The following is a 21,586-nucleotide window of genomic DNA, read 5'->3' as shown; positions in this document are numbered from 1 at the left end:
ATGACATACTATGAGCCATATTAGAAAAACAAACTATCCTTTGTGAAAAATAAGTGCGCTGAAATGAATTGAATTGGCACTTGTAGTGTGCTTCAAATCTTAAAAGTATATTTAAAAAATATGAAATACATATAAGAAATAAAAAGTAGTAAAGCGAGTACACGTTCATGACTTTCTTACACTTAAGTACTCTTTTAAAAAGTGCACTTTGTAATGATGTTAAATAGTTTTTTTTAGATCATTATGTTTTAATAAACTTTTCTCATTCTTTACCCAAGTACACTTGTTTTGATTTTAGAAAAAACATAGGAAATTACAAAAAGACGTGCTTAAAAAGCACTTAAAATCAAATAATTACGTTCTTTATATGTATGGAGTAAAATAATAAACTATTACATTTTCGTGTAATTGTAAATAACTTGTCCGAAAATATTACATTTAGCTCGCACTTGTATAATTTCCATAAAAATACTCTTTAAAAGTGCACTTATTTTTCACAAGGCATCCTTGCGTCTGCTTCATTATGATGTTGCACATACTGACCCCTTGTGGTTACTGGTTGTTATTACATTATTTGCTCTGAAAAATAATTCTGCATCATATTGAACAGTCTATTTTAAGCATTTTCATACTTTATTTCTGATTTTTCTGTAGAGGCTTCCCTCAGATGGCTTAGTGTCTATTTTAAAGAAGAGAGTCTGTGCCAGGGAAACAGAGAAAGCCTCGCTGCTAAAAGACTCCAAACGCAGAGTCCGCTTTAGAGAGCCAGACGATGCTTTCGATCAAGGTACGATTGTAAGCATATATTCAGACAGGGCCTTTAGGCATTCAGATTTCTGTTCTGCATTAATGTGAGACTGATCAAAGCTCATCTTTCTCATGCATACAGATGAGTTGGGCAGAAACTCTTGCCTCATCCTTCTCGTCTTGTGTCTGGTTACTGTGGTGATTAGCATGGGTGGGACTGCTCTTTATTGTCTTGTTGGAGAGGCGTACTCAAACGTGTGTGCCGACTTCTCACAAAACATGGACTTTTACTTTGGACCTGTACGACGTGGAGTGGACGCTCTCGCACAGTGGCTCTCTTCTGATGAATCATAGCAGCTATTTTATGCAGTGGAACTACTTCTTCATATTATCATTTCCAATGATTAACAACAGTATTCCTCTTGAGATAATATGCACTAATGCACATTACCAGACTGGCCTTAATAAATGTTGCTTTAGTGAGTCACACAGGGCTTCCTAATGCATAAATAATTTTGTCTAATGTATTTAATATTGGTACAAAAACAGGTTATTACAGATAATCCATGCATACCACGTATTACAGATAATCTTAATATACTGTACCACTGCCATTCTTTTAATCTGTAACTAAATGGAGCCAGTGATATTGTTTTTTTTGTACATTTTAGTACTCCCAAGAACTATATTCCATGCTTATCTTTGTATTTATGCATTTATTTTGACGTGGCACTTTTCATTGGTGCTATAATCCCTGAAATTCATTCAGTATGAACAAAAATAAGCATAAATGGGTGTATGTTGAAGGAATAGTTCACTCAAAAATGAAAATTGGCTCATAATTTACTTAACTTAAGGTCGTCTGAGATGTAGATGAGTTTGTTTCTTCATCAGAACAGATTTGGAGAAATGTAGCATTACATCACTTGCTCACTAATGTATCATCTGAAGTGAATGGGTGCCGTCATAATGTCCAAGCAGTTGATAAAACATCACAATAATCCAAAAGAAATTCAGATAACTCCAGTCCATCTTGTTAAATAAAAATCTACGTTTACAAGAAACAAATCCATCATTCAGGAGTTTTAATTTTAAACAACAAATATTAACCAATAAAGCAATATTATGGATAGACGACTCAAATTTTAACTGGGAGCAACTGTTTGAAGTTAAAAACCTGTTAATGATGAATTTATTACAAACACACAGCTTTTCACTTCATAAGACATTAATTAATGGACTGGAGGTGATCCACTGTAATGCTACATTTCTCCATATCTATTCTGATGAAGAGACAATCTCCTCTACATTTTGGATTGCCTGAGAGTGAGTAAATTTTCATTTTTGGGTGCATTATTGCTTTAACTATGGGATATTAACTTTTCAAAATGGCTTTATAATTAACATAGAACATGAATAGGCTGAATAGTAGAATAACGATGATCGATTGTTCTGACTTGATGTCAGATAATTGTTGCTCCGACACTTGGTCAGCAGGTACAAAATATAAAATTGTATCAGATTGTTTTAATTACAAACATGGTTTGTGTTCAGCAATCAAAGTGAGTGAGTTTTTGTGGAATATTTTCATTTAAAATATTTTAATATGCTCAGTACCAGAACCCTGTTTCGCTGTATGTTTATCTTTTTTCTTTCCCAAGTAGTATACATGATCTCTGAATTATGACTGGAAATGTGTATTTAGAAAGTGGTTTATGGTTTATGCTGTAATAATATTGGATTGGTCCTCTGAATGGACGAAAAGATGACGCAGCATTAAATGGAATTGGCACACGTAATAAAACATATGGTGAAGTAGGAGCATTTCTCTTTGGAAACCCACAGACTTACTCATAGCTAATTTAATTTCAGAATCCAATAACAATTTCTCTGACAGTTGAAGCTTTAAGATGCACAGAGCAAAAAATATTATAGTGACGCAGGCCTGATCAAGAGGCAATTTCATGATCATGATTGCCTTGCCAAATGAACAATACTGAATCTGAACATGCAACTGTAATACTGCAAAGTATGTATTCAAATTATTTATACTGCTTAATTTAATTTTACAATATGTGTATCATCACATAGTGGGGGCCAAAGGTCTGAAACATCAACACCAAATTTATATGATGACATATTAATAATTTGTAATTAAAAATGTATTCATTGTGTTAAACTGTAGTAAAATTATAAATAGAAGCATTTTCATAAGCGGTCTGACTTTTAAATTTGACTGATTTCTTCAAAACAGTGTTAATTCAGTCAGTTTCGGGTTGTGATCTTACAATGTATCAACTGACACTGAAATATAATTTATTGCTAGGTATATACATATGTTTGCTTTCATATATAATATGCTAATGGTCACAAAATATACCTGTACCCTTAACTGTTGTGGTAATATCACCTTTCCAGCACGAGATGTCTCTCTACTTCAATGTGTGTCAGTTTCTGGAATCTTCACCCACAAACGTTGGATTTATGGTTGAGCTACACAGAAACACAATCTGATCTACTAAACGTCTGTATTTTGCACTGACACTGTACATTGACAGCAGAGGAGCCGCAGCGGTAGCTCTGACCTCTCGTTTGTGTTTTTGCGTCGCACGAGGATCACAAACAATGGCGACGCTCACAACGTCAAGCAAAAGACCGTACCATATCATAGTGTTCGGAGCCACCGGTTTTACCGGCCAGTTTGTAGTGATGGAGGCTGCGCGGACGTGTAACGAGGGTCCCGGAGGGACGTTACAATGGGCTGTAGCCGGACGAAACCGCGACCGACTGGAAAAAACACTCATTCAGACAGCTGACGCTCTGTGTAGGTGTTTGACACTGTGTATATTGTACTTTGAAGTTTTTGTTATTGTACTTCACATTGAAGTGCCCATGCCACACATAATATAAATGTATCCTACAGGAATTACAGAACATATAGAATATAGAACCGAATAGTAACGTTTCAAGCAGCGCCACAATGCACATGTTGTAGGCTACATGTGTATTTCTAAATTATCAATTACAATGTAATTATTTTAGACAAAGCCTACGTGTGACTTTGTAGTAACATAATACTAAAATGAAAAAAAAAATTCAAAGTATTTTTTTTTATCTTTTAAAAATGTTTACATTGTTAAAATATAATTCTTAATTAATATTTTATTCTCTATTTTATTTATTATATTTTAACATGCTTTATTTTACAATGAATTTATAAATAAAACTTCTTTGATATGAACATGTTAATAATGTGGTACCATCGTATATATCAAAAGACTATGTTTTTATCCTCAAGTACTATTATGTGACTGCCACTTTTTTTTCTTTGTGGAAAAGCTACAAAGAATTACAGTGCACATATTTTATTTATGATAGGTCATAGTTTGTATTAGGTATAGATTGAAATGAATTGCCATACTGTCAATGCTAGACATGAGGCAGTCAGCTCATAGTATTAGATGAGCTTCAGCAGATTGTGTCTGTTGAGATTATCAAATGGGATTACAGGGTTTGAGAATATTGTTGATTAAAGGCATAATGTTTGGACAATCCCATCATCATCTGGAATAGGCTGAACTGATAATCGAGGATTTTAAAGCTAGCTATGCAATAGGTTATAGAGTAAAAGGATCTATCTATCTATCTATCTATCTATCTATCTATCTATCTATCTATCTATCTATGTGTTATATAAAATGTTATAATTTGCAGCATTTTGAGCTGTTAGAGAGGAAAGATCCATTTGTCTCTGACATTCCATCATTTGTCTGCAGGTAAACCAGAGCTGAAGTGTGTGGAGATTATTGTAGCAGATGTAGCCGAGCCGGAGTCATTGGCCATCATGTGCAAACAAGGAATCATTGTGCTCAACTGCGTGGGACCAGTAAGTCCACAAAGACTATTGTAAAAAAGCACTGGAAGGGGTCAGTTTACACATCTGTGCATTCACACCTGTCCCAGTGCACCCATAGGCCAACGATAGCTCTATGCCAAAAAAAAATGATAAATGGAGTTGTGTTATTCTGAGAGAACTGTTGACTGTGAAATGCCATGGTGCTGAGGTGTCTTCTCTCAACAGTACAGATTCTATGGAGAGCCTGTGGTGAAGGCCTGCATAGAGAATGGAGCCCACTGCATTGATATCTGTGGAGAACCACAGGTAGTTAATGTTATCCGTCTAACACTTTTTTTTTTTTATAATCTACTTTTAAAAAAGATAACATTGAAAAGGGGTCTGCAAGGTTGAAAGTGTGTTTGAACGAAGTCTTGTACACTCTAAAAATGCTGGGTTAAAAAATAACCCAACCTTAACCCAGCCGCTGGGTAACTATGGGACAGAACGCGCGCAGAAGTGCTGGGTTGAGCCATTTGACCCAGAATGCGGGGTTGTTTATTTGACCCAACCAGTGGGTCAGGTTAACTGTGTTGCTGGGTTAAACATTACCTAAACATTGGGTTAATTGTTGTCTCATTGCCTTGCTACCTTTATATTTACCAATAATAAAAAATAACAATCACAAAGGAATGTAAAATTATTATTTTTCTGTAATACAATTATACAACACAAAAAATGCAACTGTAAATATCAATTTATTGAGTTTTCACATTTCTTTTTAAAACAATTTTTGAATGGGTGCTACTGTTACACATTGCATCCAACCCATACAGACACAAATAAACAACTTTTTTTGTAGATCAGTTTCTTTAAAACACAAAACTTTGTAAACTTGGTACTGTAGATTCCTATTCTTTGTCAACATTGCAGCATCATAACACTAATAAATTTATTATTGCCACATGAGAATCAGCCATTAAAACTAAACCAAACAAAGAGACCTACAAAAGACAATACATGTGACAAAAAATTTAAACATTACAAGTGGCCAGAAAAAACTGTTGCCCTCAAATACTTCACACATGAAGACTCATGTCCATCAATATGATATACTGCATACTGGAGAAATTCCCAGGAAGGAAGATGTTATTGCAAAGGTGTGGGATGTCGTCGTCTCGTCACCAAGGCACAAAATGTGCAGGAATGCATCACCATGTTGGTCCCCACCTGTTAATTACACAACACTTAGTCTTGCAATATAACTTACATTTTTACAAGTTGTAACAATTAAGTTAACTTAATGTTTAAGTGTATTTTATGGAAATCAGCCACACCATCAGTGTTTTCCTGTGAACTGGGTCTGGTAAAGGTTGCTCAAACTAAATATTTATTGTATTAATGATTTAGGTTTATTTCTGCTTACTGGCACTTCTTGGTTGTCTACCTAAATTTCATCCAACCAACATGGCATAAATTATGGGGTATTTAAAGCCCCCAATATATATATATATATATATATATATATATATATATATACAGTACTGTGCAAAAGTTTTAGGCCACTAGTATTGTAGTCAGCTAAATAAAAAAATTGTTTTAAGTCAGTTATTTCAATCTTTTGCTGTAATGTCTCAGTAGGAAATATCAGTTTACATTTCCAAACATTCATTTTGCATGTAATAATCCAGTGAGATTTTTGTTTGCACAAAGAGTTTGAAAACAGCCAGTGCTCCACACAGAGATCTGATCACATGATCATCATCCAGTCTGTCTGGAATGACATGAAGAAACAGAACAAACTGAGACTGACTAAATCCAGAAAAACTGTGGCAAAAATGCTTCAAGAAACCTGCAAAGTGCACCGAGGGCAAAAGCTGCTTTAAATTTAAAGGATAATCACACCAAATGTTGATTTAATTTAGTTAATAGAAGTTAATTGATAAAGAAAATCTATTTATGACATTATTTTTGACACAAGTGTCTAAAACTTTTAACAGCACTGTAACTTCGCAGGTAGGTTTCTTGAAGCATCTTGGAGATGTTGCCACAGTTCTTCTGGATTTAGTCTGTCTCAGTTTGTTCTGTTTCCTCATGTCATTCCAGACAGACTGGATGATGATCAGATCAGATCTCTGTGTGGAGCACTAAAATCTCACTGGATTATTACAATTAATGGCAAAATGAATGTTTGGAAATTTAAACTGATATTTCCTACTGACGCACTACAGCAAAAAGATAGAAATAACTGACTTAAAACCATTTTTAACTGTTAAAAATACTAGTGGCCTAAAACTTTTGAACGGTACTGTGCATAGAGTAGAAAAAGTAAAAAAACTTACAGGTTGTACATCAAATGAATGACTTCCAGGATTCTGTGGTTGTGGGTCTGAAGACCTTTCCTCCGTTCTTGTATATTGACTGGGGAAGCAGAGTGGGCAGGATTTTGAACGCACTCTCCTTTTCAGTATCTAAACCATAAGAATAATACAGTACAAGCTGTGAAACTGATCACACAATCACAATGACACATTGAAACAGTTTTCTTGTGAAAATGTCTTCATTCCTTTAAATAGCTTGGATTGGATTGGATTTATATAGATTGGATCAGAAACAAATGACACAGGCAGACCAAGTGACAATGGCATGGCTGAAGTGTGACTTAGCCTTCATGAATGATTCCTGAGACAAACATAATGTAATTTATTAGGAATAAATGTTAATGACCTTAAGGCAGAGGTGCTGCTGCTGTGTACACTCACAGAAAACAATGTGCTCAAATTTTAAAGATGTGGGGCAGCTCCTGTAATATCGCCTTGACTATCGACAAAGACATCAGCTCTCAGCGATATCTCTATTGTCAATACACTATATTATCATCTATCTGCACAACCCCACTAACAATTTAACCATTTCAAATTTCTGTAAAAGAACCCATAAAATAAAAATGACTTCTTTAGCATGCCAAGTTTTTCTAGAAGCCTGGGGAACTCCTTCAAGATTTCTGGAAAGCTTGTAACTTAGACCCATTGCTGCAAATCCACCATTTCTCGATTTTTTTGGGTGGGGGGGGGGGGGGCAAAACAGATCCTGTAAAATAAGGATGAAAAACTGTGTTAAAAACTAACAAAACCATACAGTATGCCAGCCTAGAAATCCAGTGATCTGCCTGTGAAATGATTATTTCTAACAGTAACATATAAAGAACACAAGGCCTCTCTAACTTACTGTTAACCTGGATAAACCTGATTAAAGCAACACAAGCATTCACTAAAATAGAGGAAGAGTAAAAGGACCTCAAACACCATGAGAGATTAAGTCTAACTTTACATACTGTAGCTAAGACAACATTACATTTAACAATATTTAAGAATAATATTACATACCTGTAATATCGTGGTTTAACGTTAAGGGTAGCTAATGCAGCTAACGTTACCTGAGGAAAAAAAGAGCGCGACAATAAGTTATTGTTGGATTCGGCACGTCGCAGCCGAATTCGGCACCTTAAAAGATCAATTTTAGTACGAAATGATCTAATTATGACAAAACATTACAAAACCACACAGTTGTTTTGTCCGTGTTGTTACACAGACAGTAAGTTAACTGAAGATATATATATATATAAAACTTTTATATAATGATAGAGATTGTTGAGGCCTTTTTTGTCAACAAAAAATGTAGGCGGCTACTTCATTCACAGAATAACACTAACATTAACCCGCACAGCGACAGATCAAATATCACATTAACCGTGAAATCAGTGTGTTCTTATTACAGCTTATTAAAAATAGAGGTAAATAATCATATTAATTTACCTTATAATCCTGCTTGCTGCGAGTTGCTTGACCGTCTGACGACGAGAGGAGTGAAGAATCCAGAAAATTCGATTAAGAGGAAAAATAAACAAACCGGTTGGGTCAAAATAACTCAACCCAAGTGTTCAGTGTCGAAAGAACCCCTTGCAGTCCATTTGACCCAGCATGAACAACCCAACTGTGTTTACAGAAATAACCCAGCACTTTTAAGAGTGTATTCTCACCAATTCTTTATCAGAAACAACAGTAATATTTTGAACAATTTTTACAATTTAAAATAACAGTTTTCTATTATAATGTTTTAAAATGTAATTTATTCATGTGATGGCAAAGCATAATTTTCAGAATTTATCATTACTCCTGTCTTCAGTGTCACATGATCCTTCACAAATCATTCTAATATGCTGATTTGGTGCTTAAGAAATATTTCTTATTATTATAAATGATGTGCTACTTAATATTTTTTTGGAAACCTTGATACATCTTTTCAGGATTCTTTAATGAATAGTATGTTCAAAAGAAAAACATTTATTTGAAATAGAAATCTTTTATGATATCAACTGAATGCATCCTTGCTGAATGTAATGGCTAAAAATCTGACACCTGAAAAATATTTTTGTTTCTTGATTTTTTTTTTTTTTTTTTTCGTTTTTAGAGGGGATACAGCTGAAATACCACAGTAAAGCTTGGGAGAATGGTGTGTATATAATTGGAAGCTGTGGGTTTGATTCGATACCAGCAGATATGGGCATCCTTTATACACAGGATCACTTCAAAGGTGGGTTGATAATTTATTATTATTAAAATCATGGCACAAAAATGATTATTTTATTTAAAAAATTTTATTATTAGTATTATTATATATGTATATAATATATATATATATATATATATATATATATATATATTAATAATATTACACACACACATATATAATGTGACTACTTCTGATCCACAGTGCAAGGAAAATCCACTGTATTAGAGAAAAAATCTGATCCTGCCTTAACAGTTTTAGAGGTGTGCCTTGCATCAGTGTCCTAATGGTGAAACATTCATATATTACTGTGTTGTTTGCCCTGTGTGTGCCCTTTGACCTTTGCTTCACATGGCTCTTGTGCAGTCGGTTTCTTTAATCTCATCCCAATTAGTGGGGCGTATCACTGACAAAGGCAAAGGCCCTCAGTGCTTACAGGATGTGAGTGTCTGTCGTTCGCCTTTGAAGCGCTGCTGTGGGCAAACATGCCTGCAGAGCAGCAGATGCCTGACAACTCCTCTGCCTGGCTTTCACAGGAACACTCACTGCTGTGGAGAGCTTCTTAACCATCAACACGGGACCTGAGGTGAGCAACAGCTCCTCATGTTTGCAGATCTATATTAATTGTTTACAGAAATTTGATTTTAGATCAATTTTTAAGATTTAAAGTTTTAAATTTGAGAACTTATTAGGGCCCAAGCCACTAAGGCGTAGGGCCCTCTTGTATTTCGAAGGATTATTAGGGCCCAAGATTATTAGGAATCTGCACCTATTAGGTGCACCCGCTGGGACCGGCACAGGGGCTCTATGGCGCCCCCTAGAACACAGTCAGAAAACTTGATGTATAGCTCACACATACTTCCACGTATTCATATGAAACTCGGTACACACATAGATCTCATTGAGCCGAACAACTTTCACACTGCATGTTGTAACATTTGGACCAATCAGACACAACTATTTGTTATATTTAACAAATAATCTCTTATGCCCCCTCGCATAACCCAAAAGTCCAACTATGAGAGTCTGTGGACCCTTCCCTCGAAATGCCTCTAACACCTAAGAAAGGCAGAACAGGCCTCTGGTTCCATGGCAACCCATCTGATAACACTTGTTTTATTATTGCTCAAAGGAAGGAACTCACTTAATTTCCCCTTAGGAAAGAGACATTAGGCCACAAAAATGGACTCTTCCCTAATTAATTCATAGAAAAACCTTTCTTTGAATGAACACCCATATCGTCAGGTCATTGTGTATATTATTACTGTTCTTGTATATGTTTTTGTGTATTGTATCCTGTTTTATGCATGCTTATGATAGAACACTAGTTAATATTGTATGTATATCATGTTTGGTCTCTATCAATTCGTCTTCGGATGATCTAATTGAGAGTGTATATTATATGTCGATACCTATGCAACATATAAGTGTTCTAAGAATCTTTAATAGTTTGTATATCAACTTCCAATCCAGTTCATATGCAAATTACCATGCATGGAGACAAAGAGTCGTAAACTTTCCCTCCAAAAGTTCAAGTCACCATAGGCTCTTTGACTCCCCAGAGGTCTGACCTCTATAGCAGATAAAGCTCTCACTTAAGTAATGCCCCTGCAGTCTGCGTTTCTGTTAGATTCTGAGGAGATGAGGATGTGAGCTAGAACTCTTCTGGACCCTCTAAGTTTTTGTGCCAGGCCGTGCGGCCTTGACTTTCCATTCAATAAAGGATCCTCGGATCTCAGCAGATCTCTTTCTTAGCTCTTTTTCTCTTTCTGCCTGGGAAGAAACTCCCAAATACCACCGAGCCAGAATAGCATCTTTTGGAGTTCATCACCCTTCAAACTCGGAAGAACTCCAAGACCACCAATCCATCCAACCATCAGAACTTTTATCCAGGACTGCATCTGGACACTCGTTCAATGACCAAAGGCATTGCAAGTATTGTACATTTAACTAAACGAAACAGAGGTTTAGTATAAGTTATAGAACCCGTTATAAACGGCGCTAATGGTTTTACTCAGGTGGTTAAATGACTCTTTCCATAACTGCATTCTCTGGTTTTCCTGATGGTTTCATCCATCAATTTCTTGCAATTTGCCCTTTCCCCATGTATGAGTGATTGTATGTTTGTTTGTTTGACTAGTCTGTGTTAGTGTTTAGTTAATAAAACTCTTGTGCACAAATTACATGAGTTTCTGATTCTGCCTTGCAAATTAATGTCCCTTTACGATTTTTGATCCTTACTACATGCTCTAATGTATTAAAACTTAGGAAAGTATTTTCTGTGGCCAAGAGTTTCTTAGAGTTGATATGAATATACACTGAATGTTCACTGGACAAACAGATTAGATGATGGCAATTTAATTCTGCTACAGTTATTACTGTCAGCCGATATAAATAATTGTAAATAATCATAATTAATTGTAATTATTTATATGCAATTCCCAGTTTATAAATTGTTACAGAGATGGTGGAGGATGTGGGCAATCGTTTAAACATTATTTGCAAGCAGACTCAGTATCAAACTTGTGTGTTTGTCTCATAATTTTATTAACGTCTTACACATGCAGTTTCTGATAAAAAATCAGATAGACTATATCTTGAATGCACTTTACTACGAGCAGTAGAAAGTTTATCAATGCTATAATGCATGTTTAAATCGTATGATAAAGAACTAACCTGATATTGGCAAAGAAATTATCATTTCTGTTGTTAGTAGAGCGTCTACCTGAGTTAAGGCCTTCTTGTAACCTTCGCGTATCATTGTAGTCACTGAAGTTATGCAATTGAATAGCGAATTAATGGTGTAATTCTAGCCTAGCAAACTAGTAGTTACCATTGTCTGTGAAGTGAATGTGCTGTTTTGATTGGTAAAAGAAGTTGTATGTGATATCATACAACTGTCATACGAGTTCCCATGCGTGTTTACAGCGGCGCAAGTCCTGCTCCACTTGCACGTGTTGTAAGTTCGCATCGGTCTTTTAGCAGTACACACGTCACAGATCCTTGTGTAGTGTAGCCAAAAGTGTAGCCAAACTAACTCTTTAGCAGCCAAACAGGCATATAAGCTAACTAAGCCCTTTACCTCAACTGTTAGCTGTTAGCATCGACTAACTGACACTGTGTGAGTGTAAAGTGTAGCATCTGAACCACTCCTCTCTCTCTCTCTCTCTCTCTCTCTCTCTCTCTCTCCCTCCCCCTCACTCTTGGTTTTATTTCCTGTTTGTGCTATCACCCTCTGTTAGATTCAGGTACGCCCCTCCTCACATATGTTGGTTCTATTTGTGTTATTTTTATTTTGACTTTATTCTACCTCTCTTTGATGTTGTTTTCATTCATTTACCTTTTTAGCTTGAATGTACAATTCAAAATCTCAATCTGAGTTTTAATTATATCAATTTGTTTATTTTATTTTTAATTTAGTTTCCTAAAGCTATTAGGACATTTTCATTTTACCTTTACCTTATTTTGACATCTTCCCTCTCGGTATAGGATTAGAGCAGTTCTAGCAACTGTTGTCCCCTTTAATGAGCTGTACAGGTTATTAGTAACCTAATTCCTGTCTTTCTATTACCCTCTTACACCAGGGCCCTGAGCAGACTAGAAACACTTCCTATTGTTTCTGTTTGTTTACCTTGAAGTGGTTGATGTGTCCCTGCTAGCGTAGCCAACAGTCTCCCTAGGTTTTATGACCCTGCTACATTCCTTTGAAAAAGTGCTTAGTCGTACCTCCTATCTTAAACTAAATAAGGAAAGCCCTTAATTCTCCCTCTGTCTCTTCCTGATTTTATTTCAGTTTTGTTTATTTGATACCTTCATAGTGACCGAACCTGTAAACCATCAGTGCCTTGAGTAATGGTTTGACTCCACGTATAGCCAGGTCATCAGCTGACCCCTTCTTACAGCCCCGTCAGCAAAGTTACTCAAACCCTCTACTTGTGTTCTTAGCACCCTACCTCACTAGCTGCCCCTCACCAGCTATTCATACCTTACACGGCCTACAGAACCGTTCCCCATACAGATAGCCTAACGCCTCTGTACGTACTTGCACTTGCCTTTGGCCAGCTGGCCACAACTGGCCAGCTCACCAGGACCACCTGAAAACCCAGCAGAGCACTGTGATGGACATCCTTCAGCCCAAAGCAGCCACTGATCTGCAATGGCAGAGAAAGGAACAGCGAGGCTGCGACACAAGTGGACACCTGACACCCAGCCTGAACCACCAGGAGCTGGCCAGCATCATCATCTTCTTGGCCCGCACCCTCAAGAGCCTCAGACAGGAGGTAAATTAACTGAACCTGCAAGTCACAGAGTTCTACAGGGAACTGAGACCCGCTCAGCGAGAAAAGGCACAGAACGGATGCAAAGAACCTTACAGAATGGCGCAAAAGAAGGAAATCACCATTCTTCAGGAGGCTCTAACAGCTGCTGGACACCAAGCGCAGCGTGAAAAAGCTACCAGACAGGACCTGCAAAGAGAATTGTTTCACACAAAGACACTGTTAAAAACAGTGTATGTGGAACTTAACGAGAGGGACACCAGAAATAAGGCCTTAGAAGGCCATCTGCACCAGAGCTGAAGTCCAAACTCTGACTCAGCAAGTCTGCCAACATTAATGAGGAGCTTGACATGGTTCAGAGAGAACTGAAACAGCTTAAACAAGCTATCAAGGAATTCTCAGAGCCAGAGTCTGAACACGGACTGATCGCTGCCCTAGCCATCGAACAGGGCCGCCATGAAACTCCCCATGCTTACTACCACAGACTTCGATGAGCTTACGTCTGAGATCTCCATGAACCTGGGATGGAGGAGGACACCAGCTTCAAGAGCCTTTTCCTCTGGAACCTCCACCCCATTGAAAGTCACCACTTAGGCATTATGGCCTGCCCCTTAATGCCTATTCAACGACTGCGTGACCTGACACAAAAGGCGTTTAACAAGCACAAGGCCTCTACCAAAGGTGTTTGTAAGACCCCACTGATTCTGAACTGCACAACCCAGAATCCAAAACAGGCACCAGAAGGCACCCAGTATTGCCACAATGCAAGGCCCTTCTTCAGAAAGCCACAAGTCAGCGGAGGACAGAGCCGTCACCATGGCAACAGACCCGGGTTCCAGACCAACCACTGGCAGAGACCATGGAAACGGCCATCCTCGTCCTGCGAACACCACGGCATGTCCAACGACAGTCCCCCACATCATCCTCCTCCACACCCTTCACACAGGTGCCAAACGGATGCTGCACAAGGACAGTTGGACACGCCTACTTCTGAGTTACAGGAGCTGCTGTCTCTAGCAAAAGAGCTCCTTGAACAAAACTCAACTGAGGAGTACTGCGAAGGACAAACCTCTGACTCCTTGCCTGATGCAACACAGCATCAGAACCCTCCAAGGGAGGAGCATCCATTAAAACCAGTTGACACAATGTCATAGGCTCTGCCCAACAGGAAGTCGGCTATTCAGGGCTGTTTAAAAAGCGCATGCTCTGGAATTTGATATACTCCTCTGAGGATTTACAAACGATTGCCACCAAACTTGGTGAACATGATCTCAAGACATTGGGGATGCTAAATTGCAAAGGGATTTGGCGAGGTGATGAAGTTATGGCAAGAAATGAGAAACAGGAAATGCCTAATAACATCCACATACATTGTCTGATTTTGATAAAACTTCAGTGGTTTGTTCGTTGTATGATGCCGATCGCATAGATGTGACTATTAGGAGTCAAGGTCTAGCGCCACCAACTGGCAGCAGGAAGTGTGTCATTTTCAAAATGCTTTGAATTCAGCATCTTATTTTTACTCGATTTGCTTCAAACTTCATCAGAATAATGACAAAACACGGCTGATGTAAAACTGTTGAGGGGAATATTGATATTTAAAATATTGTTGCCATGGCAACGTGCCAAATTTGAATATTCCTTTCCAGTGATTTTAAGGCAGATAACATGCTTAGATTTTCATGAAACTCAACACACATACCAGTATTAATGATAGATAGACACTGGCAAAAGCTCATAAATGGGCGTGGAGGAGGAACTCTGTAGCGCCACCTTTTGACAAAAGTTGGGGGGATAGTTTTAGCTACAGTCACCAAACTTGGTACATACATTGTCCTCATCAAGGCGGACAACTTTCTAATTTACACTCATTAGCTATGACCAACAGGAAGCCGGCTATATTTTTTTATTGTCAATTTTTGGATATATCAGGCTATAAATTAATTCATACTCCTCCAAGAAAAAACAAGTAGTTCACACCAAACTTTGTCAACATGATGCCAATATACTGAAGATGTTAAATTGCGAACGGATTTAGGATATCTTGAACAATGTGGCAATGTTCAAGATATCTATTAATATATAGTAGATATAAGATATATTTATAGTAACAGTTAAAAAAAAGAGCAGTAATTTTATTGTATCTTTAAAGTGCAGCTTCCAAACACTTCAAAAAATGTACATACATAGAACAAGTCATTCTGAGGAAATATAATTAATTTCATGAATATACAATACACTATGGATAGCATAAAATTAAAAAACTATCAGACATCTGATGTCACTCTGGCTCTGTGTATGTGGGGGGATGGGTGAATGTGTGTGTTGAGTGTGAGGGTGAGGAGGTGGGTGAGAGAGAGAGAGACTTTTAAACATCTCTTTAATTACTAGAAAAAAAATCAATCAGTATTTATTTATTTATTTTTTTGCATTATAGCTTAAGAAATCTCTTAGGCCTTATCTGTTTCTGTCAGTCTTAGGGACAAAAAAAAAATCGAAGAACCAGTTAATTTGTAGGGCACTGACAACATAATTTTATATAATTAGGTTAATAATTATGTTAATTACAACATAAAAAAAATCGAAAGATACATACACGTGGTCTTATAAATTTTTGTGCTGCAAATAATAATTTGACACTATTTTGATATTGACCTATGACATCCTGTGACATGATATTCATCTGAATTTACATCATCTCATGAATGTAACAGTAAAACAGTTGATCTCACAGATGAAGACTAAGCTGTAATGCAGGCAAAATATTTCACAAGTGCTTATAGATCAATAAAACCTTTAAAAATGCGTATGACTCATTAAAGGTTTAGGTAACACTTTATAATAAGGTCTCATTTGTTAACATTAGGGAATGCATTAACTAACTTGAACTAACAATGAACAATATATTTTTACAGCATGTTAATTCTTCATTGATAGTATGAACTAACAATGAACAAAATATTTTTTACAGCATTTATTAATCTTTTTATTGTTAGTGCAAATAGTCATGTTCAAAAGATACAACTTTAAATTTTAATAATGTATTAATACATTTTGGACTTAATATTAATTAACATTAATAAATGGTATACAATTATTGTTGATGTTAATTAACAGTTAAATAATATAGTTTTTTAACATTGGTTAATTCACAACTAACATAAACTAAATATGAACAATATATTTTTACTTTATTTATTTGTGGTAGTAAAAATTATTCATGTTAGTTCATGGAAAAGTAAATCATTAAAAAATGCTTATACATCATTAAAAGCTTTGGTAACACTATAATAATGTCTCATTTGTTAACATTAGTAAATGCATTAACTAACATGAACTACTAATGAAAAATATATTTTCTCAACATTTATTAATGTTTGATGATGTCAGTTAATCAAAATGTTCATGTTAATTCACAGTACATTAACTAATGTTAACTTTAAATTTGAATAATCTTTAAGTTTTGAATATTAACTAGCATTAATAAATACTACATACTGTTCATGTTAATATAGTTCATGTTAAAAACTGAAACCTTATTGTAAAGTGTTACTAAAGTTTTATATATTGTTCTGTGTGTGTGTATTTCACAGAGTTGATGGTTTGGATTAACCCGTTAATTGGCGTATCCCTTAAAACCAGACTGCCAGAGGGTTACTGTAATAAATGTGCACAGTTTTCCTGATGCCACCAGGGTGGCGTTTGCACTGACGGCTTGGGCCGTCATATTTGAATATGAGCTCTCAAAGGTTGGTTTAATCTAGGTTTAAAGCAGTGCTGAAATTAAGCTTTGGGAATTCACAATTGCAGCTGCTCATGAATAATGCAGCGAGCTCTCCTATCCCAATGGACCAACTAGGAATTTGTGGGATTTCATGTTAATGAGGAACTTGATTGCAGAAGTAACATAGTTTTATAAAATTACATTAAGACTTTATATAAATTCCAGTGTAAGGGGAGCAGACAGCATGGAGTGAATATGAAGACAATTATGTTCCATATTATGTAGTATTTCATAAGCACTCTATTAAATTGTTATCGTATTTCCTGTTGTTTTAATCTAGTAGGAAGAGAGCTATAGCAGACTGTTTGCATTAGGCCCTTTGTGTGCTCTCAGTAAAGTAGTTGATGTCTTGGCTTTTGTTCAGCTGTTTTGTCTTCTTCATCAGGGAGGATGTGGCCATGATGCAACGTGGCAGTCAGCCATCATTGGCTTTGCTGACAGAGCCAGTCTCAGAAGAATAAGGAAGAAATTTGGGCATAAACCTCTGCCAGCTGTTGGCGCTAGAATTAAAAAGAGGTGATTTTAAGTATTAATACTCAGTATTTCATTCTATTAATACTATCTTGATCATGATTTGTGTGCTTTAAATAGCAGCTGACTCCCAGAGGAGTGAAGGAGAATAGTTCTCAGGATGGAAATCTGTACTCGTGTTAATTTGCTTGCTATTTTGGTGTACCCAGGGGGGCTCTGTTCTTCACTCAGGAGATTGAGCAGTATGCCATTCCCTTCATGGGCTCAGATCCATCTGTGGTGCGACGGACTCAGCGTCATATGCATGAGGAACATAAACACAGCCCTGTGAGTCTATAGACTGGCAAAAATTCACACAATCACACACACACTTTTGATACTACAATAATCATTTTAAAATAAATTATTATTAACAGTAATAAATGTTTTATATTTATTTTAATATTTGATTTTTATCATTTACTGTGATACATTAATATATATTACATTATATTTATACAGTATATATATATATATATATTTTTTTTTTTATTTAAAAATTTGGTTTAAATGTTTACATTTCATTGGTTTAAATAGTTTATAGTTTATTGTGAAAATCTCAAATTGTATATATCAGTTATCTAAATATTGTAAATTGCTCACTGTTGAAAATTTAAATATTTATAAATATGAATAAAAACTAAATTCATTATTATTTATAATATATATAATATGTATTTTAGTGTATTGTAATTTTTTTATTAATGTTATTCTTTGTCATTTATAGCAATATGACTAATACAAGTCAAAATTTCTGCTGTTTTGTAGACCATGCCAGTCAGTTTTTGTTAGCAGAATAATTTTATCCCAGCGCAGCAGAAACCCAGTATTCATTTTTCTTAAACTGTTATTTCAAACTAGATCTAATGGGTTCTTGACTACCCTTCTGCTTCCTCTTAAAAAAGGAAGTCTTTGACAGCTTCTTCCCTTGCTTTCCAAACACCATTATGCCTCTTAGCAGTTTTAATTACATTTCTTTTCGATCTGTCTTGTGCGAGCATGATTACTGTGATAGTGCTCTGAAAGCCTTCATGGAAAGAGCAGGGGATGATTCACAGTCTTTGTGATTCATCGTCCTGCTCTTTCATCTCCATAGCAATGACCACAGTGTACAGGGTGATGTCATGAGGGTCAACAGGGTGCTGTCGGTATGGTCATTTTTGATTGATGTTTTGCTGTAGACCAAAAAGTATGTGTTAATAATTTAACATAAGTGTCACAAATGTGTGCAACTCACTTTGTTTTTTATTTGTTGTTGCCAGCAGTTTTGAATTGTTTCCTCTATGCTCTTGTCCTCAGGTTCAGTATATGGCATATGTAGGTATAGGTGGTCTCTTCTCCGTGCTGAAGACCCTCTTTGCAGGTGCCGTCTTCTGGTTCATGGTCAAATTTAGTCTTGGCAGGGGATTGCTTACTCAGGTCCAGTACCATTTGAAAAGTCATTGGATTACTGTTGAACTGCTACAAGAATATTTAATGGATAAAACTCTCATTCATACCAAAGAACATCAAGAACCGCTTATATAAACTCATGAATATTTCAACTCAAATATGTGTTTGTTTGTTTTTTTATTAGTTTCCGGAATTGTTTTCATTTGGTTTGTTCTCCAAGACTGGACCAACAAGAAAGCAGGTACAAAAAATGCACTGAAAAGTCTAAAACACAATACCAAATGTTAATAGCTGTCATACACAGCCTTTGGTTGTGTTGTTGAAGTTAAATCTTATTCTTGTCTTATTCCAGATGGATGGAACCTCTTTCTGCCTGAGGTTCATGGGGGAGGGCTACACGACCGGTCAGGACCCCTCTCAGGGCAAACCAAATGCCACAATCAGCGCTGAAATAACAGGACCAGGTATTGTCCTGCTCTTTATTTGATCCGACTCAAAATATTCACCCCTAATACTTAGATATGGTCACTACTGCCATATTTTGCAGAGCCAGGATACATCGCAACACCGATTACCATTGTGCAGGCAGCTATTACACTGCTTAACGAACCTCACTGTCTCCCTAATAGGTATGTAAAATGACCTCAACATAATATATGGATGATTCTTCAATAGGCATATTGTTCCTGTGGAATAAAGAAAAAAACACTTTTAAAATCAGATAATCTGTTAGTTAAACAAAGCAAATAAACTATCATGTCCAATATTGGATATACAGTATTGTTCAAAAGTTTGTGGTCAGTAAGATTTTTCTTAATACTTTTATTCAACAAGGATGCATTAAATTAAGTGACTGTAAAGACATTTATAGAGTAACCAAGGAATTCTATTTCAAATAAATGCTGCTTTTTTACTTTTCATTCATCAAAGAATCCTGAAAAAATGTGTCATGCTTTTCACAGAAATATTAAACAGCACAACAGTGAAAATAATAAGTTTCTTGAGCAGAGCATATGATTCCATGTAGCACTGAGGACTGAAGTAATGGCAGCTGAAAATTCAGCTTATGATTTTAACACATATAAATAGAAAACAGGTACTTTACATTGTAATAATATTTCACAATATTATTGTTTTTACTGTGCAAAAAAAGATTTTTAAAACCATTAAAAAATATTACCAACCCAAACTTATGAACGGCAAGTATAGATTCAGTCATTTTTGTAAAACTTGAGCACTCATTTCAACCAAACGTGAAATTATGTGTTGTTTAAATTGTAGTTTCAATAAAAGTCATCCCGGGTGTCATATCTGAAGAAACATCCATACATGAAATTTTTACACTAATACACTGATCTTCATGTTTTTAAGACACTGCAAAGGTTAGAGTTAAATTTACAGATTGATGCAGTGAATACTCAGTGTTATTTGTGGATGACGTCCTGTCTCATGCAACATCCTATTATTGGTCCTCACAGGGGTGGTGTGTACACTCCAGGGTCAGCGTTTGCAAGAACCACCTTAATCGACCGTCTGAACAAACACGGAATCCAGTTCTCACTGAAGAACAGACGATAGACACGAGTACTCTGTCAGATTCAATCAGCCTAGTTGATCTCTTTTGTTATATCAATTTTAGAGTTGTATAGCAAAAAAAAAGTGTTGTAGGTCTGTATTATCCTTCGGGACAAATTTGGGCAAAATGTTTTTTTTTACGTAGTTTCCTTAATCGGAGTGGTACAAGACTTGACTACTTCTCCTAAGTTTGCCAGCTAAACACACATACAAAAAAATTGATGCGATTCAGCAAAGTTAAATGGTTAAAATAAAAAAGGACTCCTTAATTTGTTCTTAGTGGGCACCCTTGGGAAATGAATGGGAAATACTATAATTCAGAGCATTTTTTTTATTTGTCTCATAAAAATCAGTAAATTCAACACAATGTAGATCATACAAACACATAAATGAAGGGGTGAGCCTATACAACATTCTCAATGTGGCAAACACACTCATTTACAAAGCATTGAATGAGCCTATAACATGTTTGTTACTGTGAATTGTGGGGACTTTCCATAGACTATTACTTTTATACTGACCAAACGATATTTTCTATCACCTAACCCTTAACCTATTCCTTATAGAAAACCTGTTTGTATTTACACTTTCAGATAAACATCATTTACTATTTTTAATCATTTTAAGGCCAGTCCCCACAATGTCAAAAATGTCAGGTTTTACTATCCTTGTGGGGGCATTTGGTCCCCACAATGTAGCATAAAAAAGTACATACACACACACACACTTCAAAGTCAGATCAAAGTCCTGCTGCAAGATTTGTTGATGCTGCAAACCAAACATGTCTGAAACATGCTACCTTTTAGGTTTATTATTTATTCTTGACTGTTTGGTACCATAGAACTTTTTTGAGTTATTGAACTGTTTTTTGTTTGTTTAGAAGTAAATGACTACTCT

At 36.0% G+C, this 21,586-nt stretch overlaps 2 protein-coding genes across 2 annotated transcripts in view; both read left to right on the top strand.

Annotated features, from left to right (window-relative positions):
* The window catches only part of LOC306880378 (uncharacterized protein), a 14,628-nt gene extending 11,063 nt beyond the window's left edge, over window positions 1-3,565 (top strand). Inside the window, exons 10-11 of the mRNA XM_079433872.1 lie at window positions 655-787; window positions 890-3,565. Of these exons, the coding sequence (XP_079289998.1) occupies window positions 655-787; window positions 890-1,101 (345 nt within the window). The 3' untranslated portion in view covers window positions 1,102-3,565. The remainder of the gene's footprint in view (window positions 1-654; window positions 788-889) is intronic.
* LOC306880377 (saccharopine dehydrogenase-like oxidoreductase) lies at window positions 3,373-21,586 on the top strand (the record flags this gene model as incomplete). The annotated part of the gene is made up of 13 exons (XM_079433871.1): window positions 3,373-3,571; window positions 4,524-4,633; window positions 4,829-4,909; window positions 8,360-8,375; window positions 9,053-9,175; window positions 9,688-9,737; window positions 17,598-17,728; window positions 17,893-18,010; window positions 19,022-19,141; window positions 19,299-19,355; window positions 19,467-19,578; window positions 19,662-19,743; window positions 20,593-21,586. The coding sequence occupies 13 exons, from the start codon at window positions 3,373-3,375 to the stop codon at window positions 20,690-20,692; spliced, it is 1,299 nt and encodes a 432-aa protein (XP_079289997.1). The 3' UTR covers window positions 20,693-21,586.

The sequence above is a fragment of the Barbus barbus genome, assembly GCF_936440315.1.
Source record: "Barbus barbus genome assembly, chromosome: 14".
NCBI classification, from domain to species: domain Eukaryota; kingdom Metazoa; phylum Chordata; class Actinopteri; order Cypriniformes; family Cyprinidae; genus Barbus; species Barbus barbus.
The sequence above is the reverse complement of the archived record's forward strand: the minus strand, read 5'-3'. Positions and strand labels throughout refer to the sequence as shown.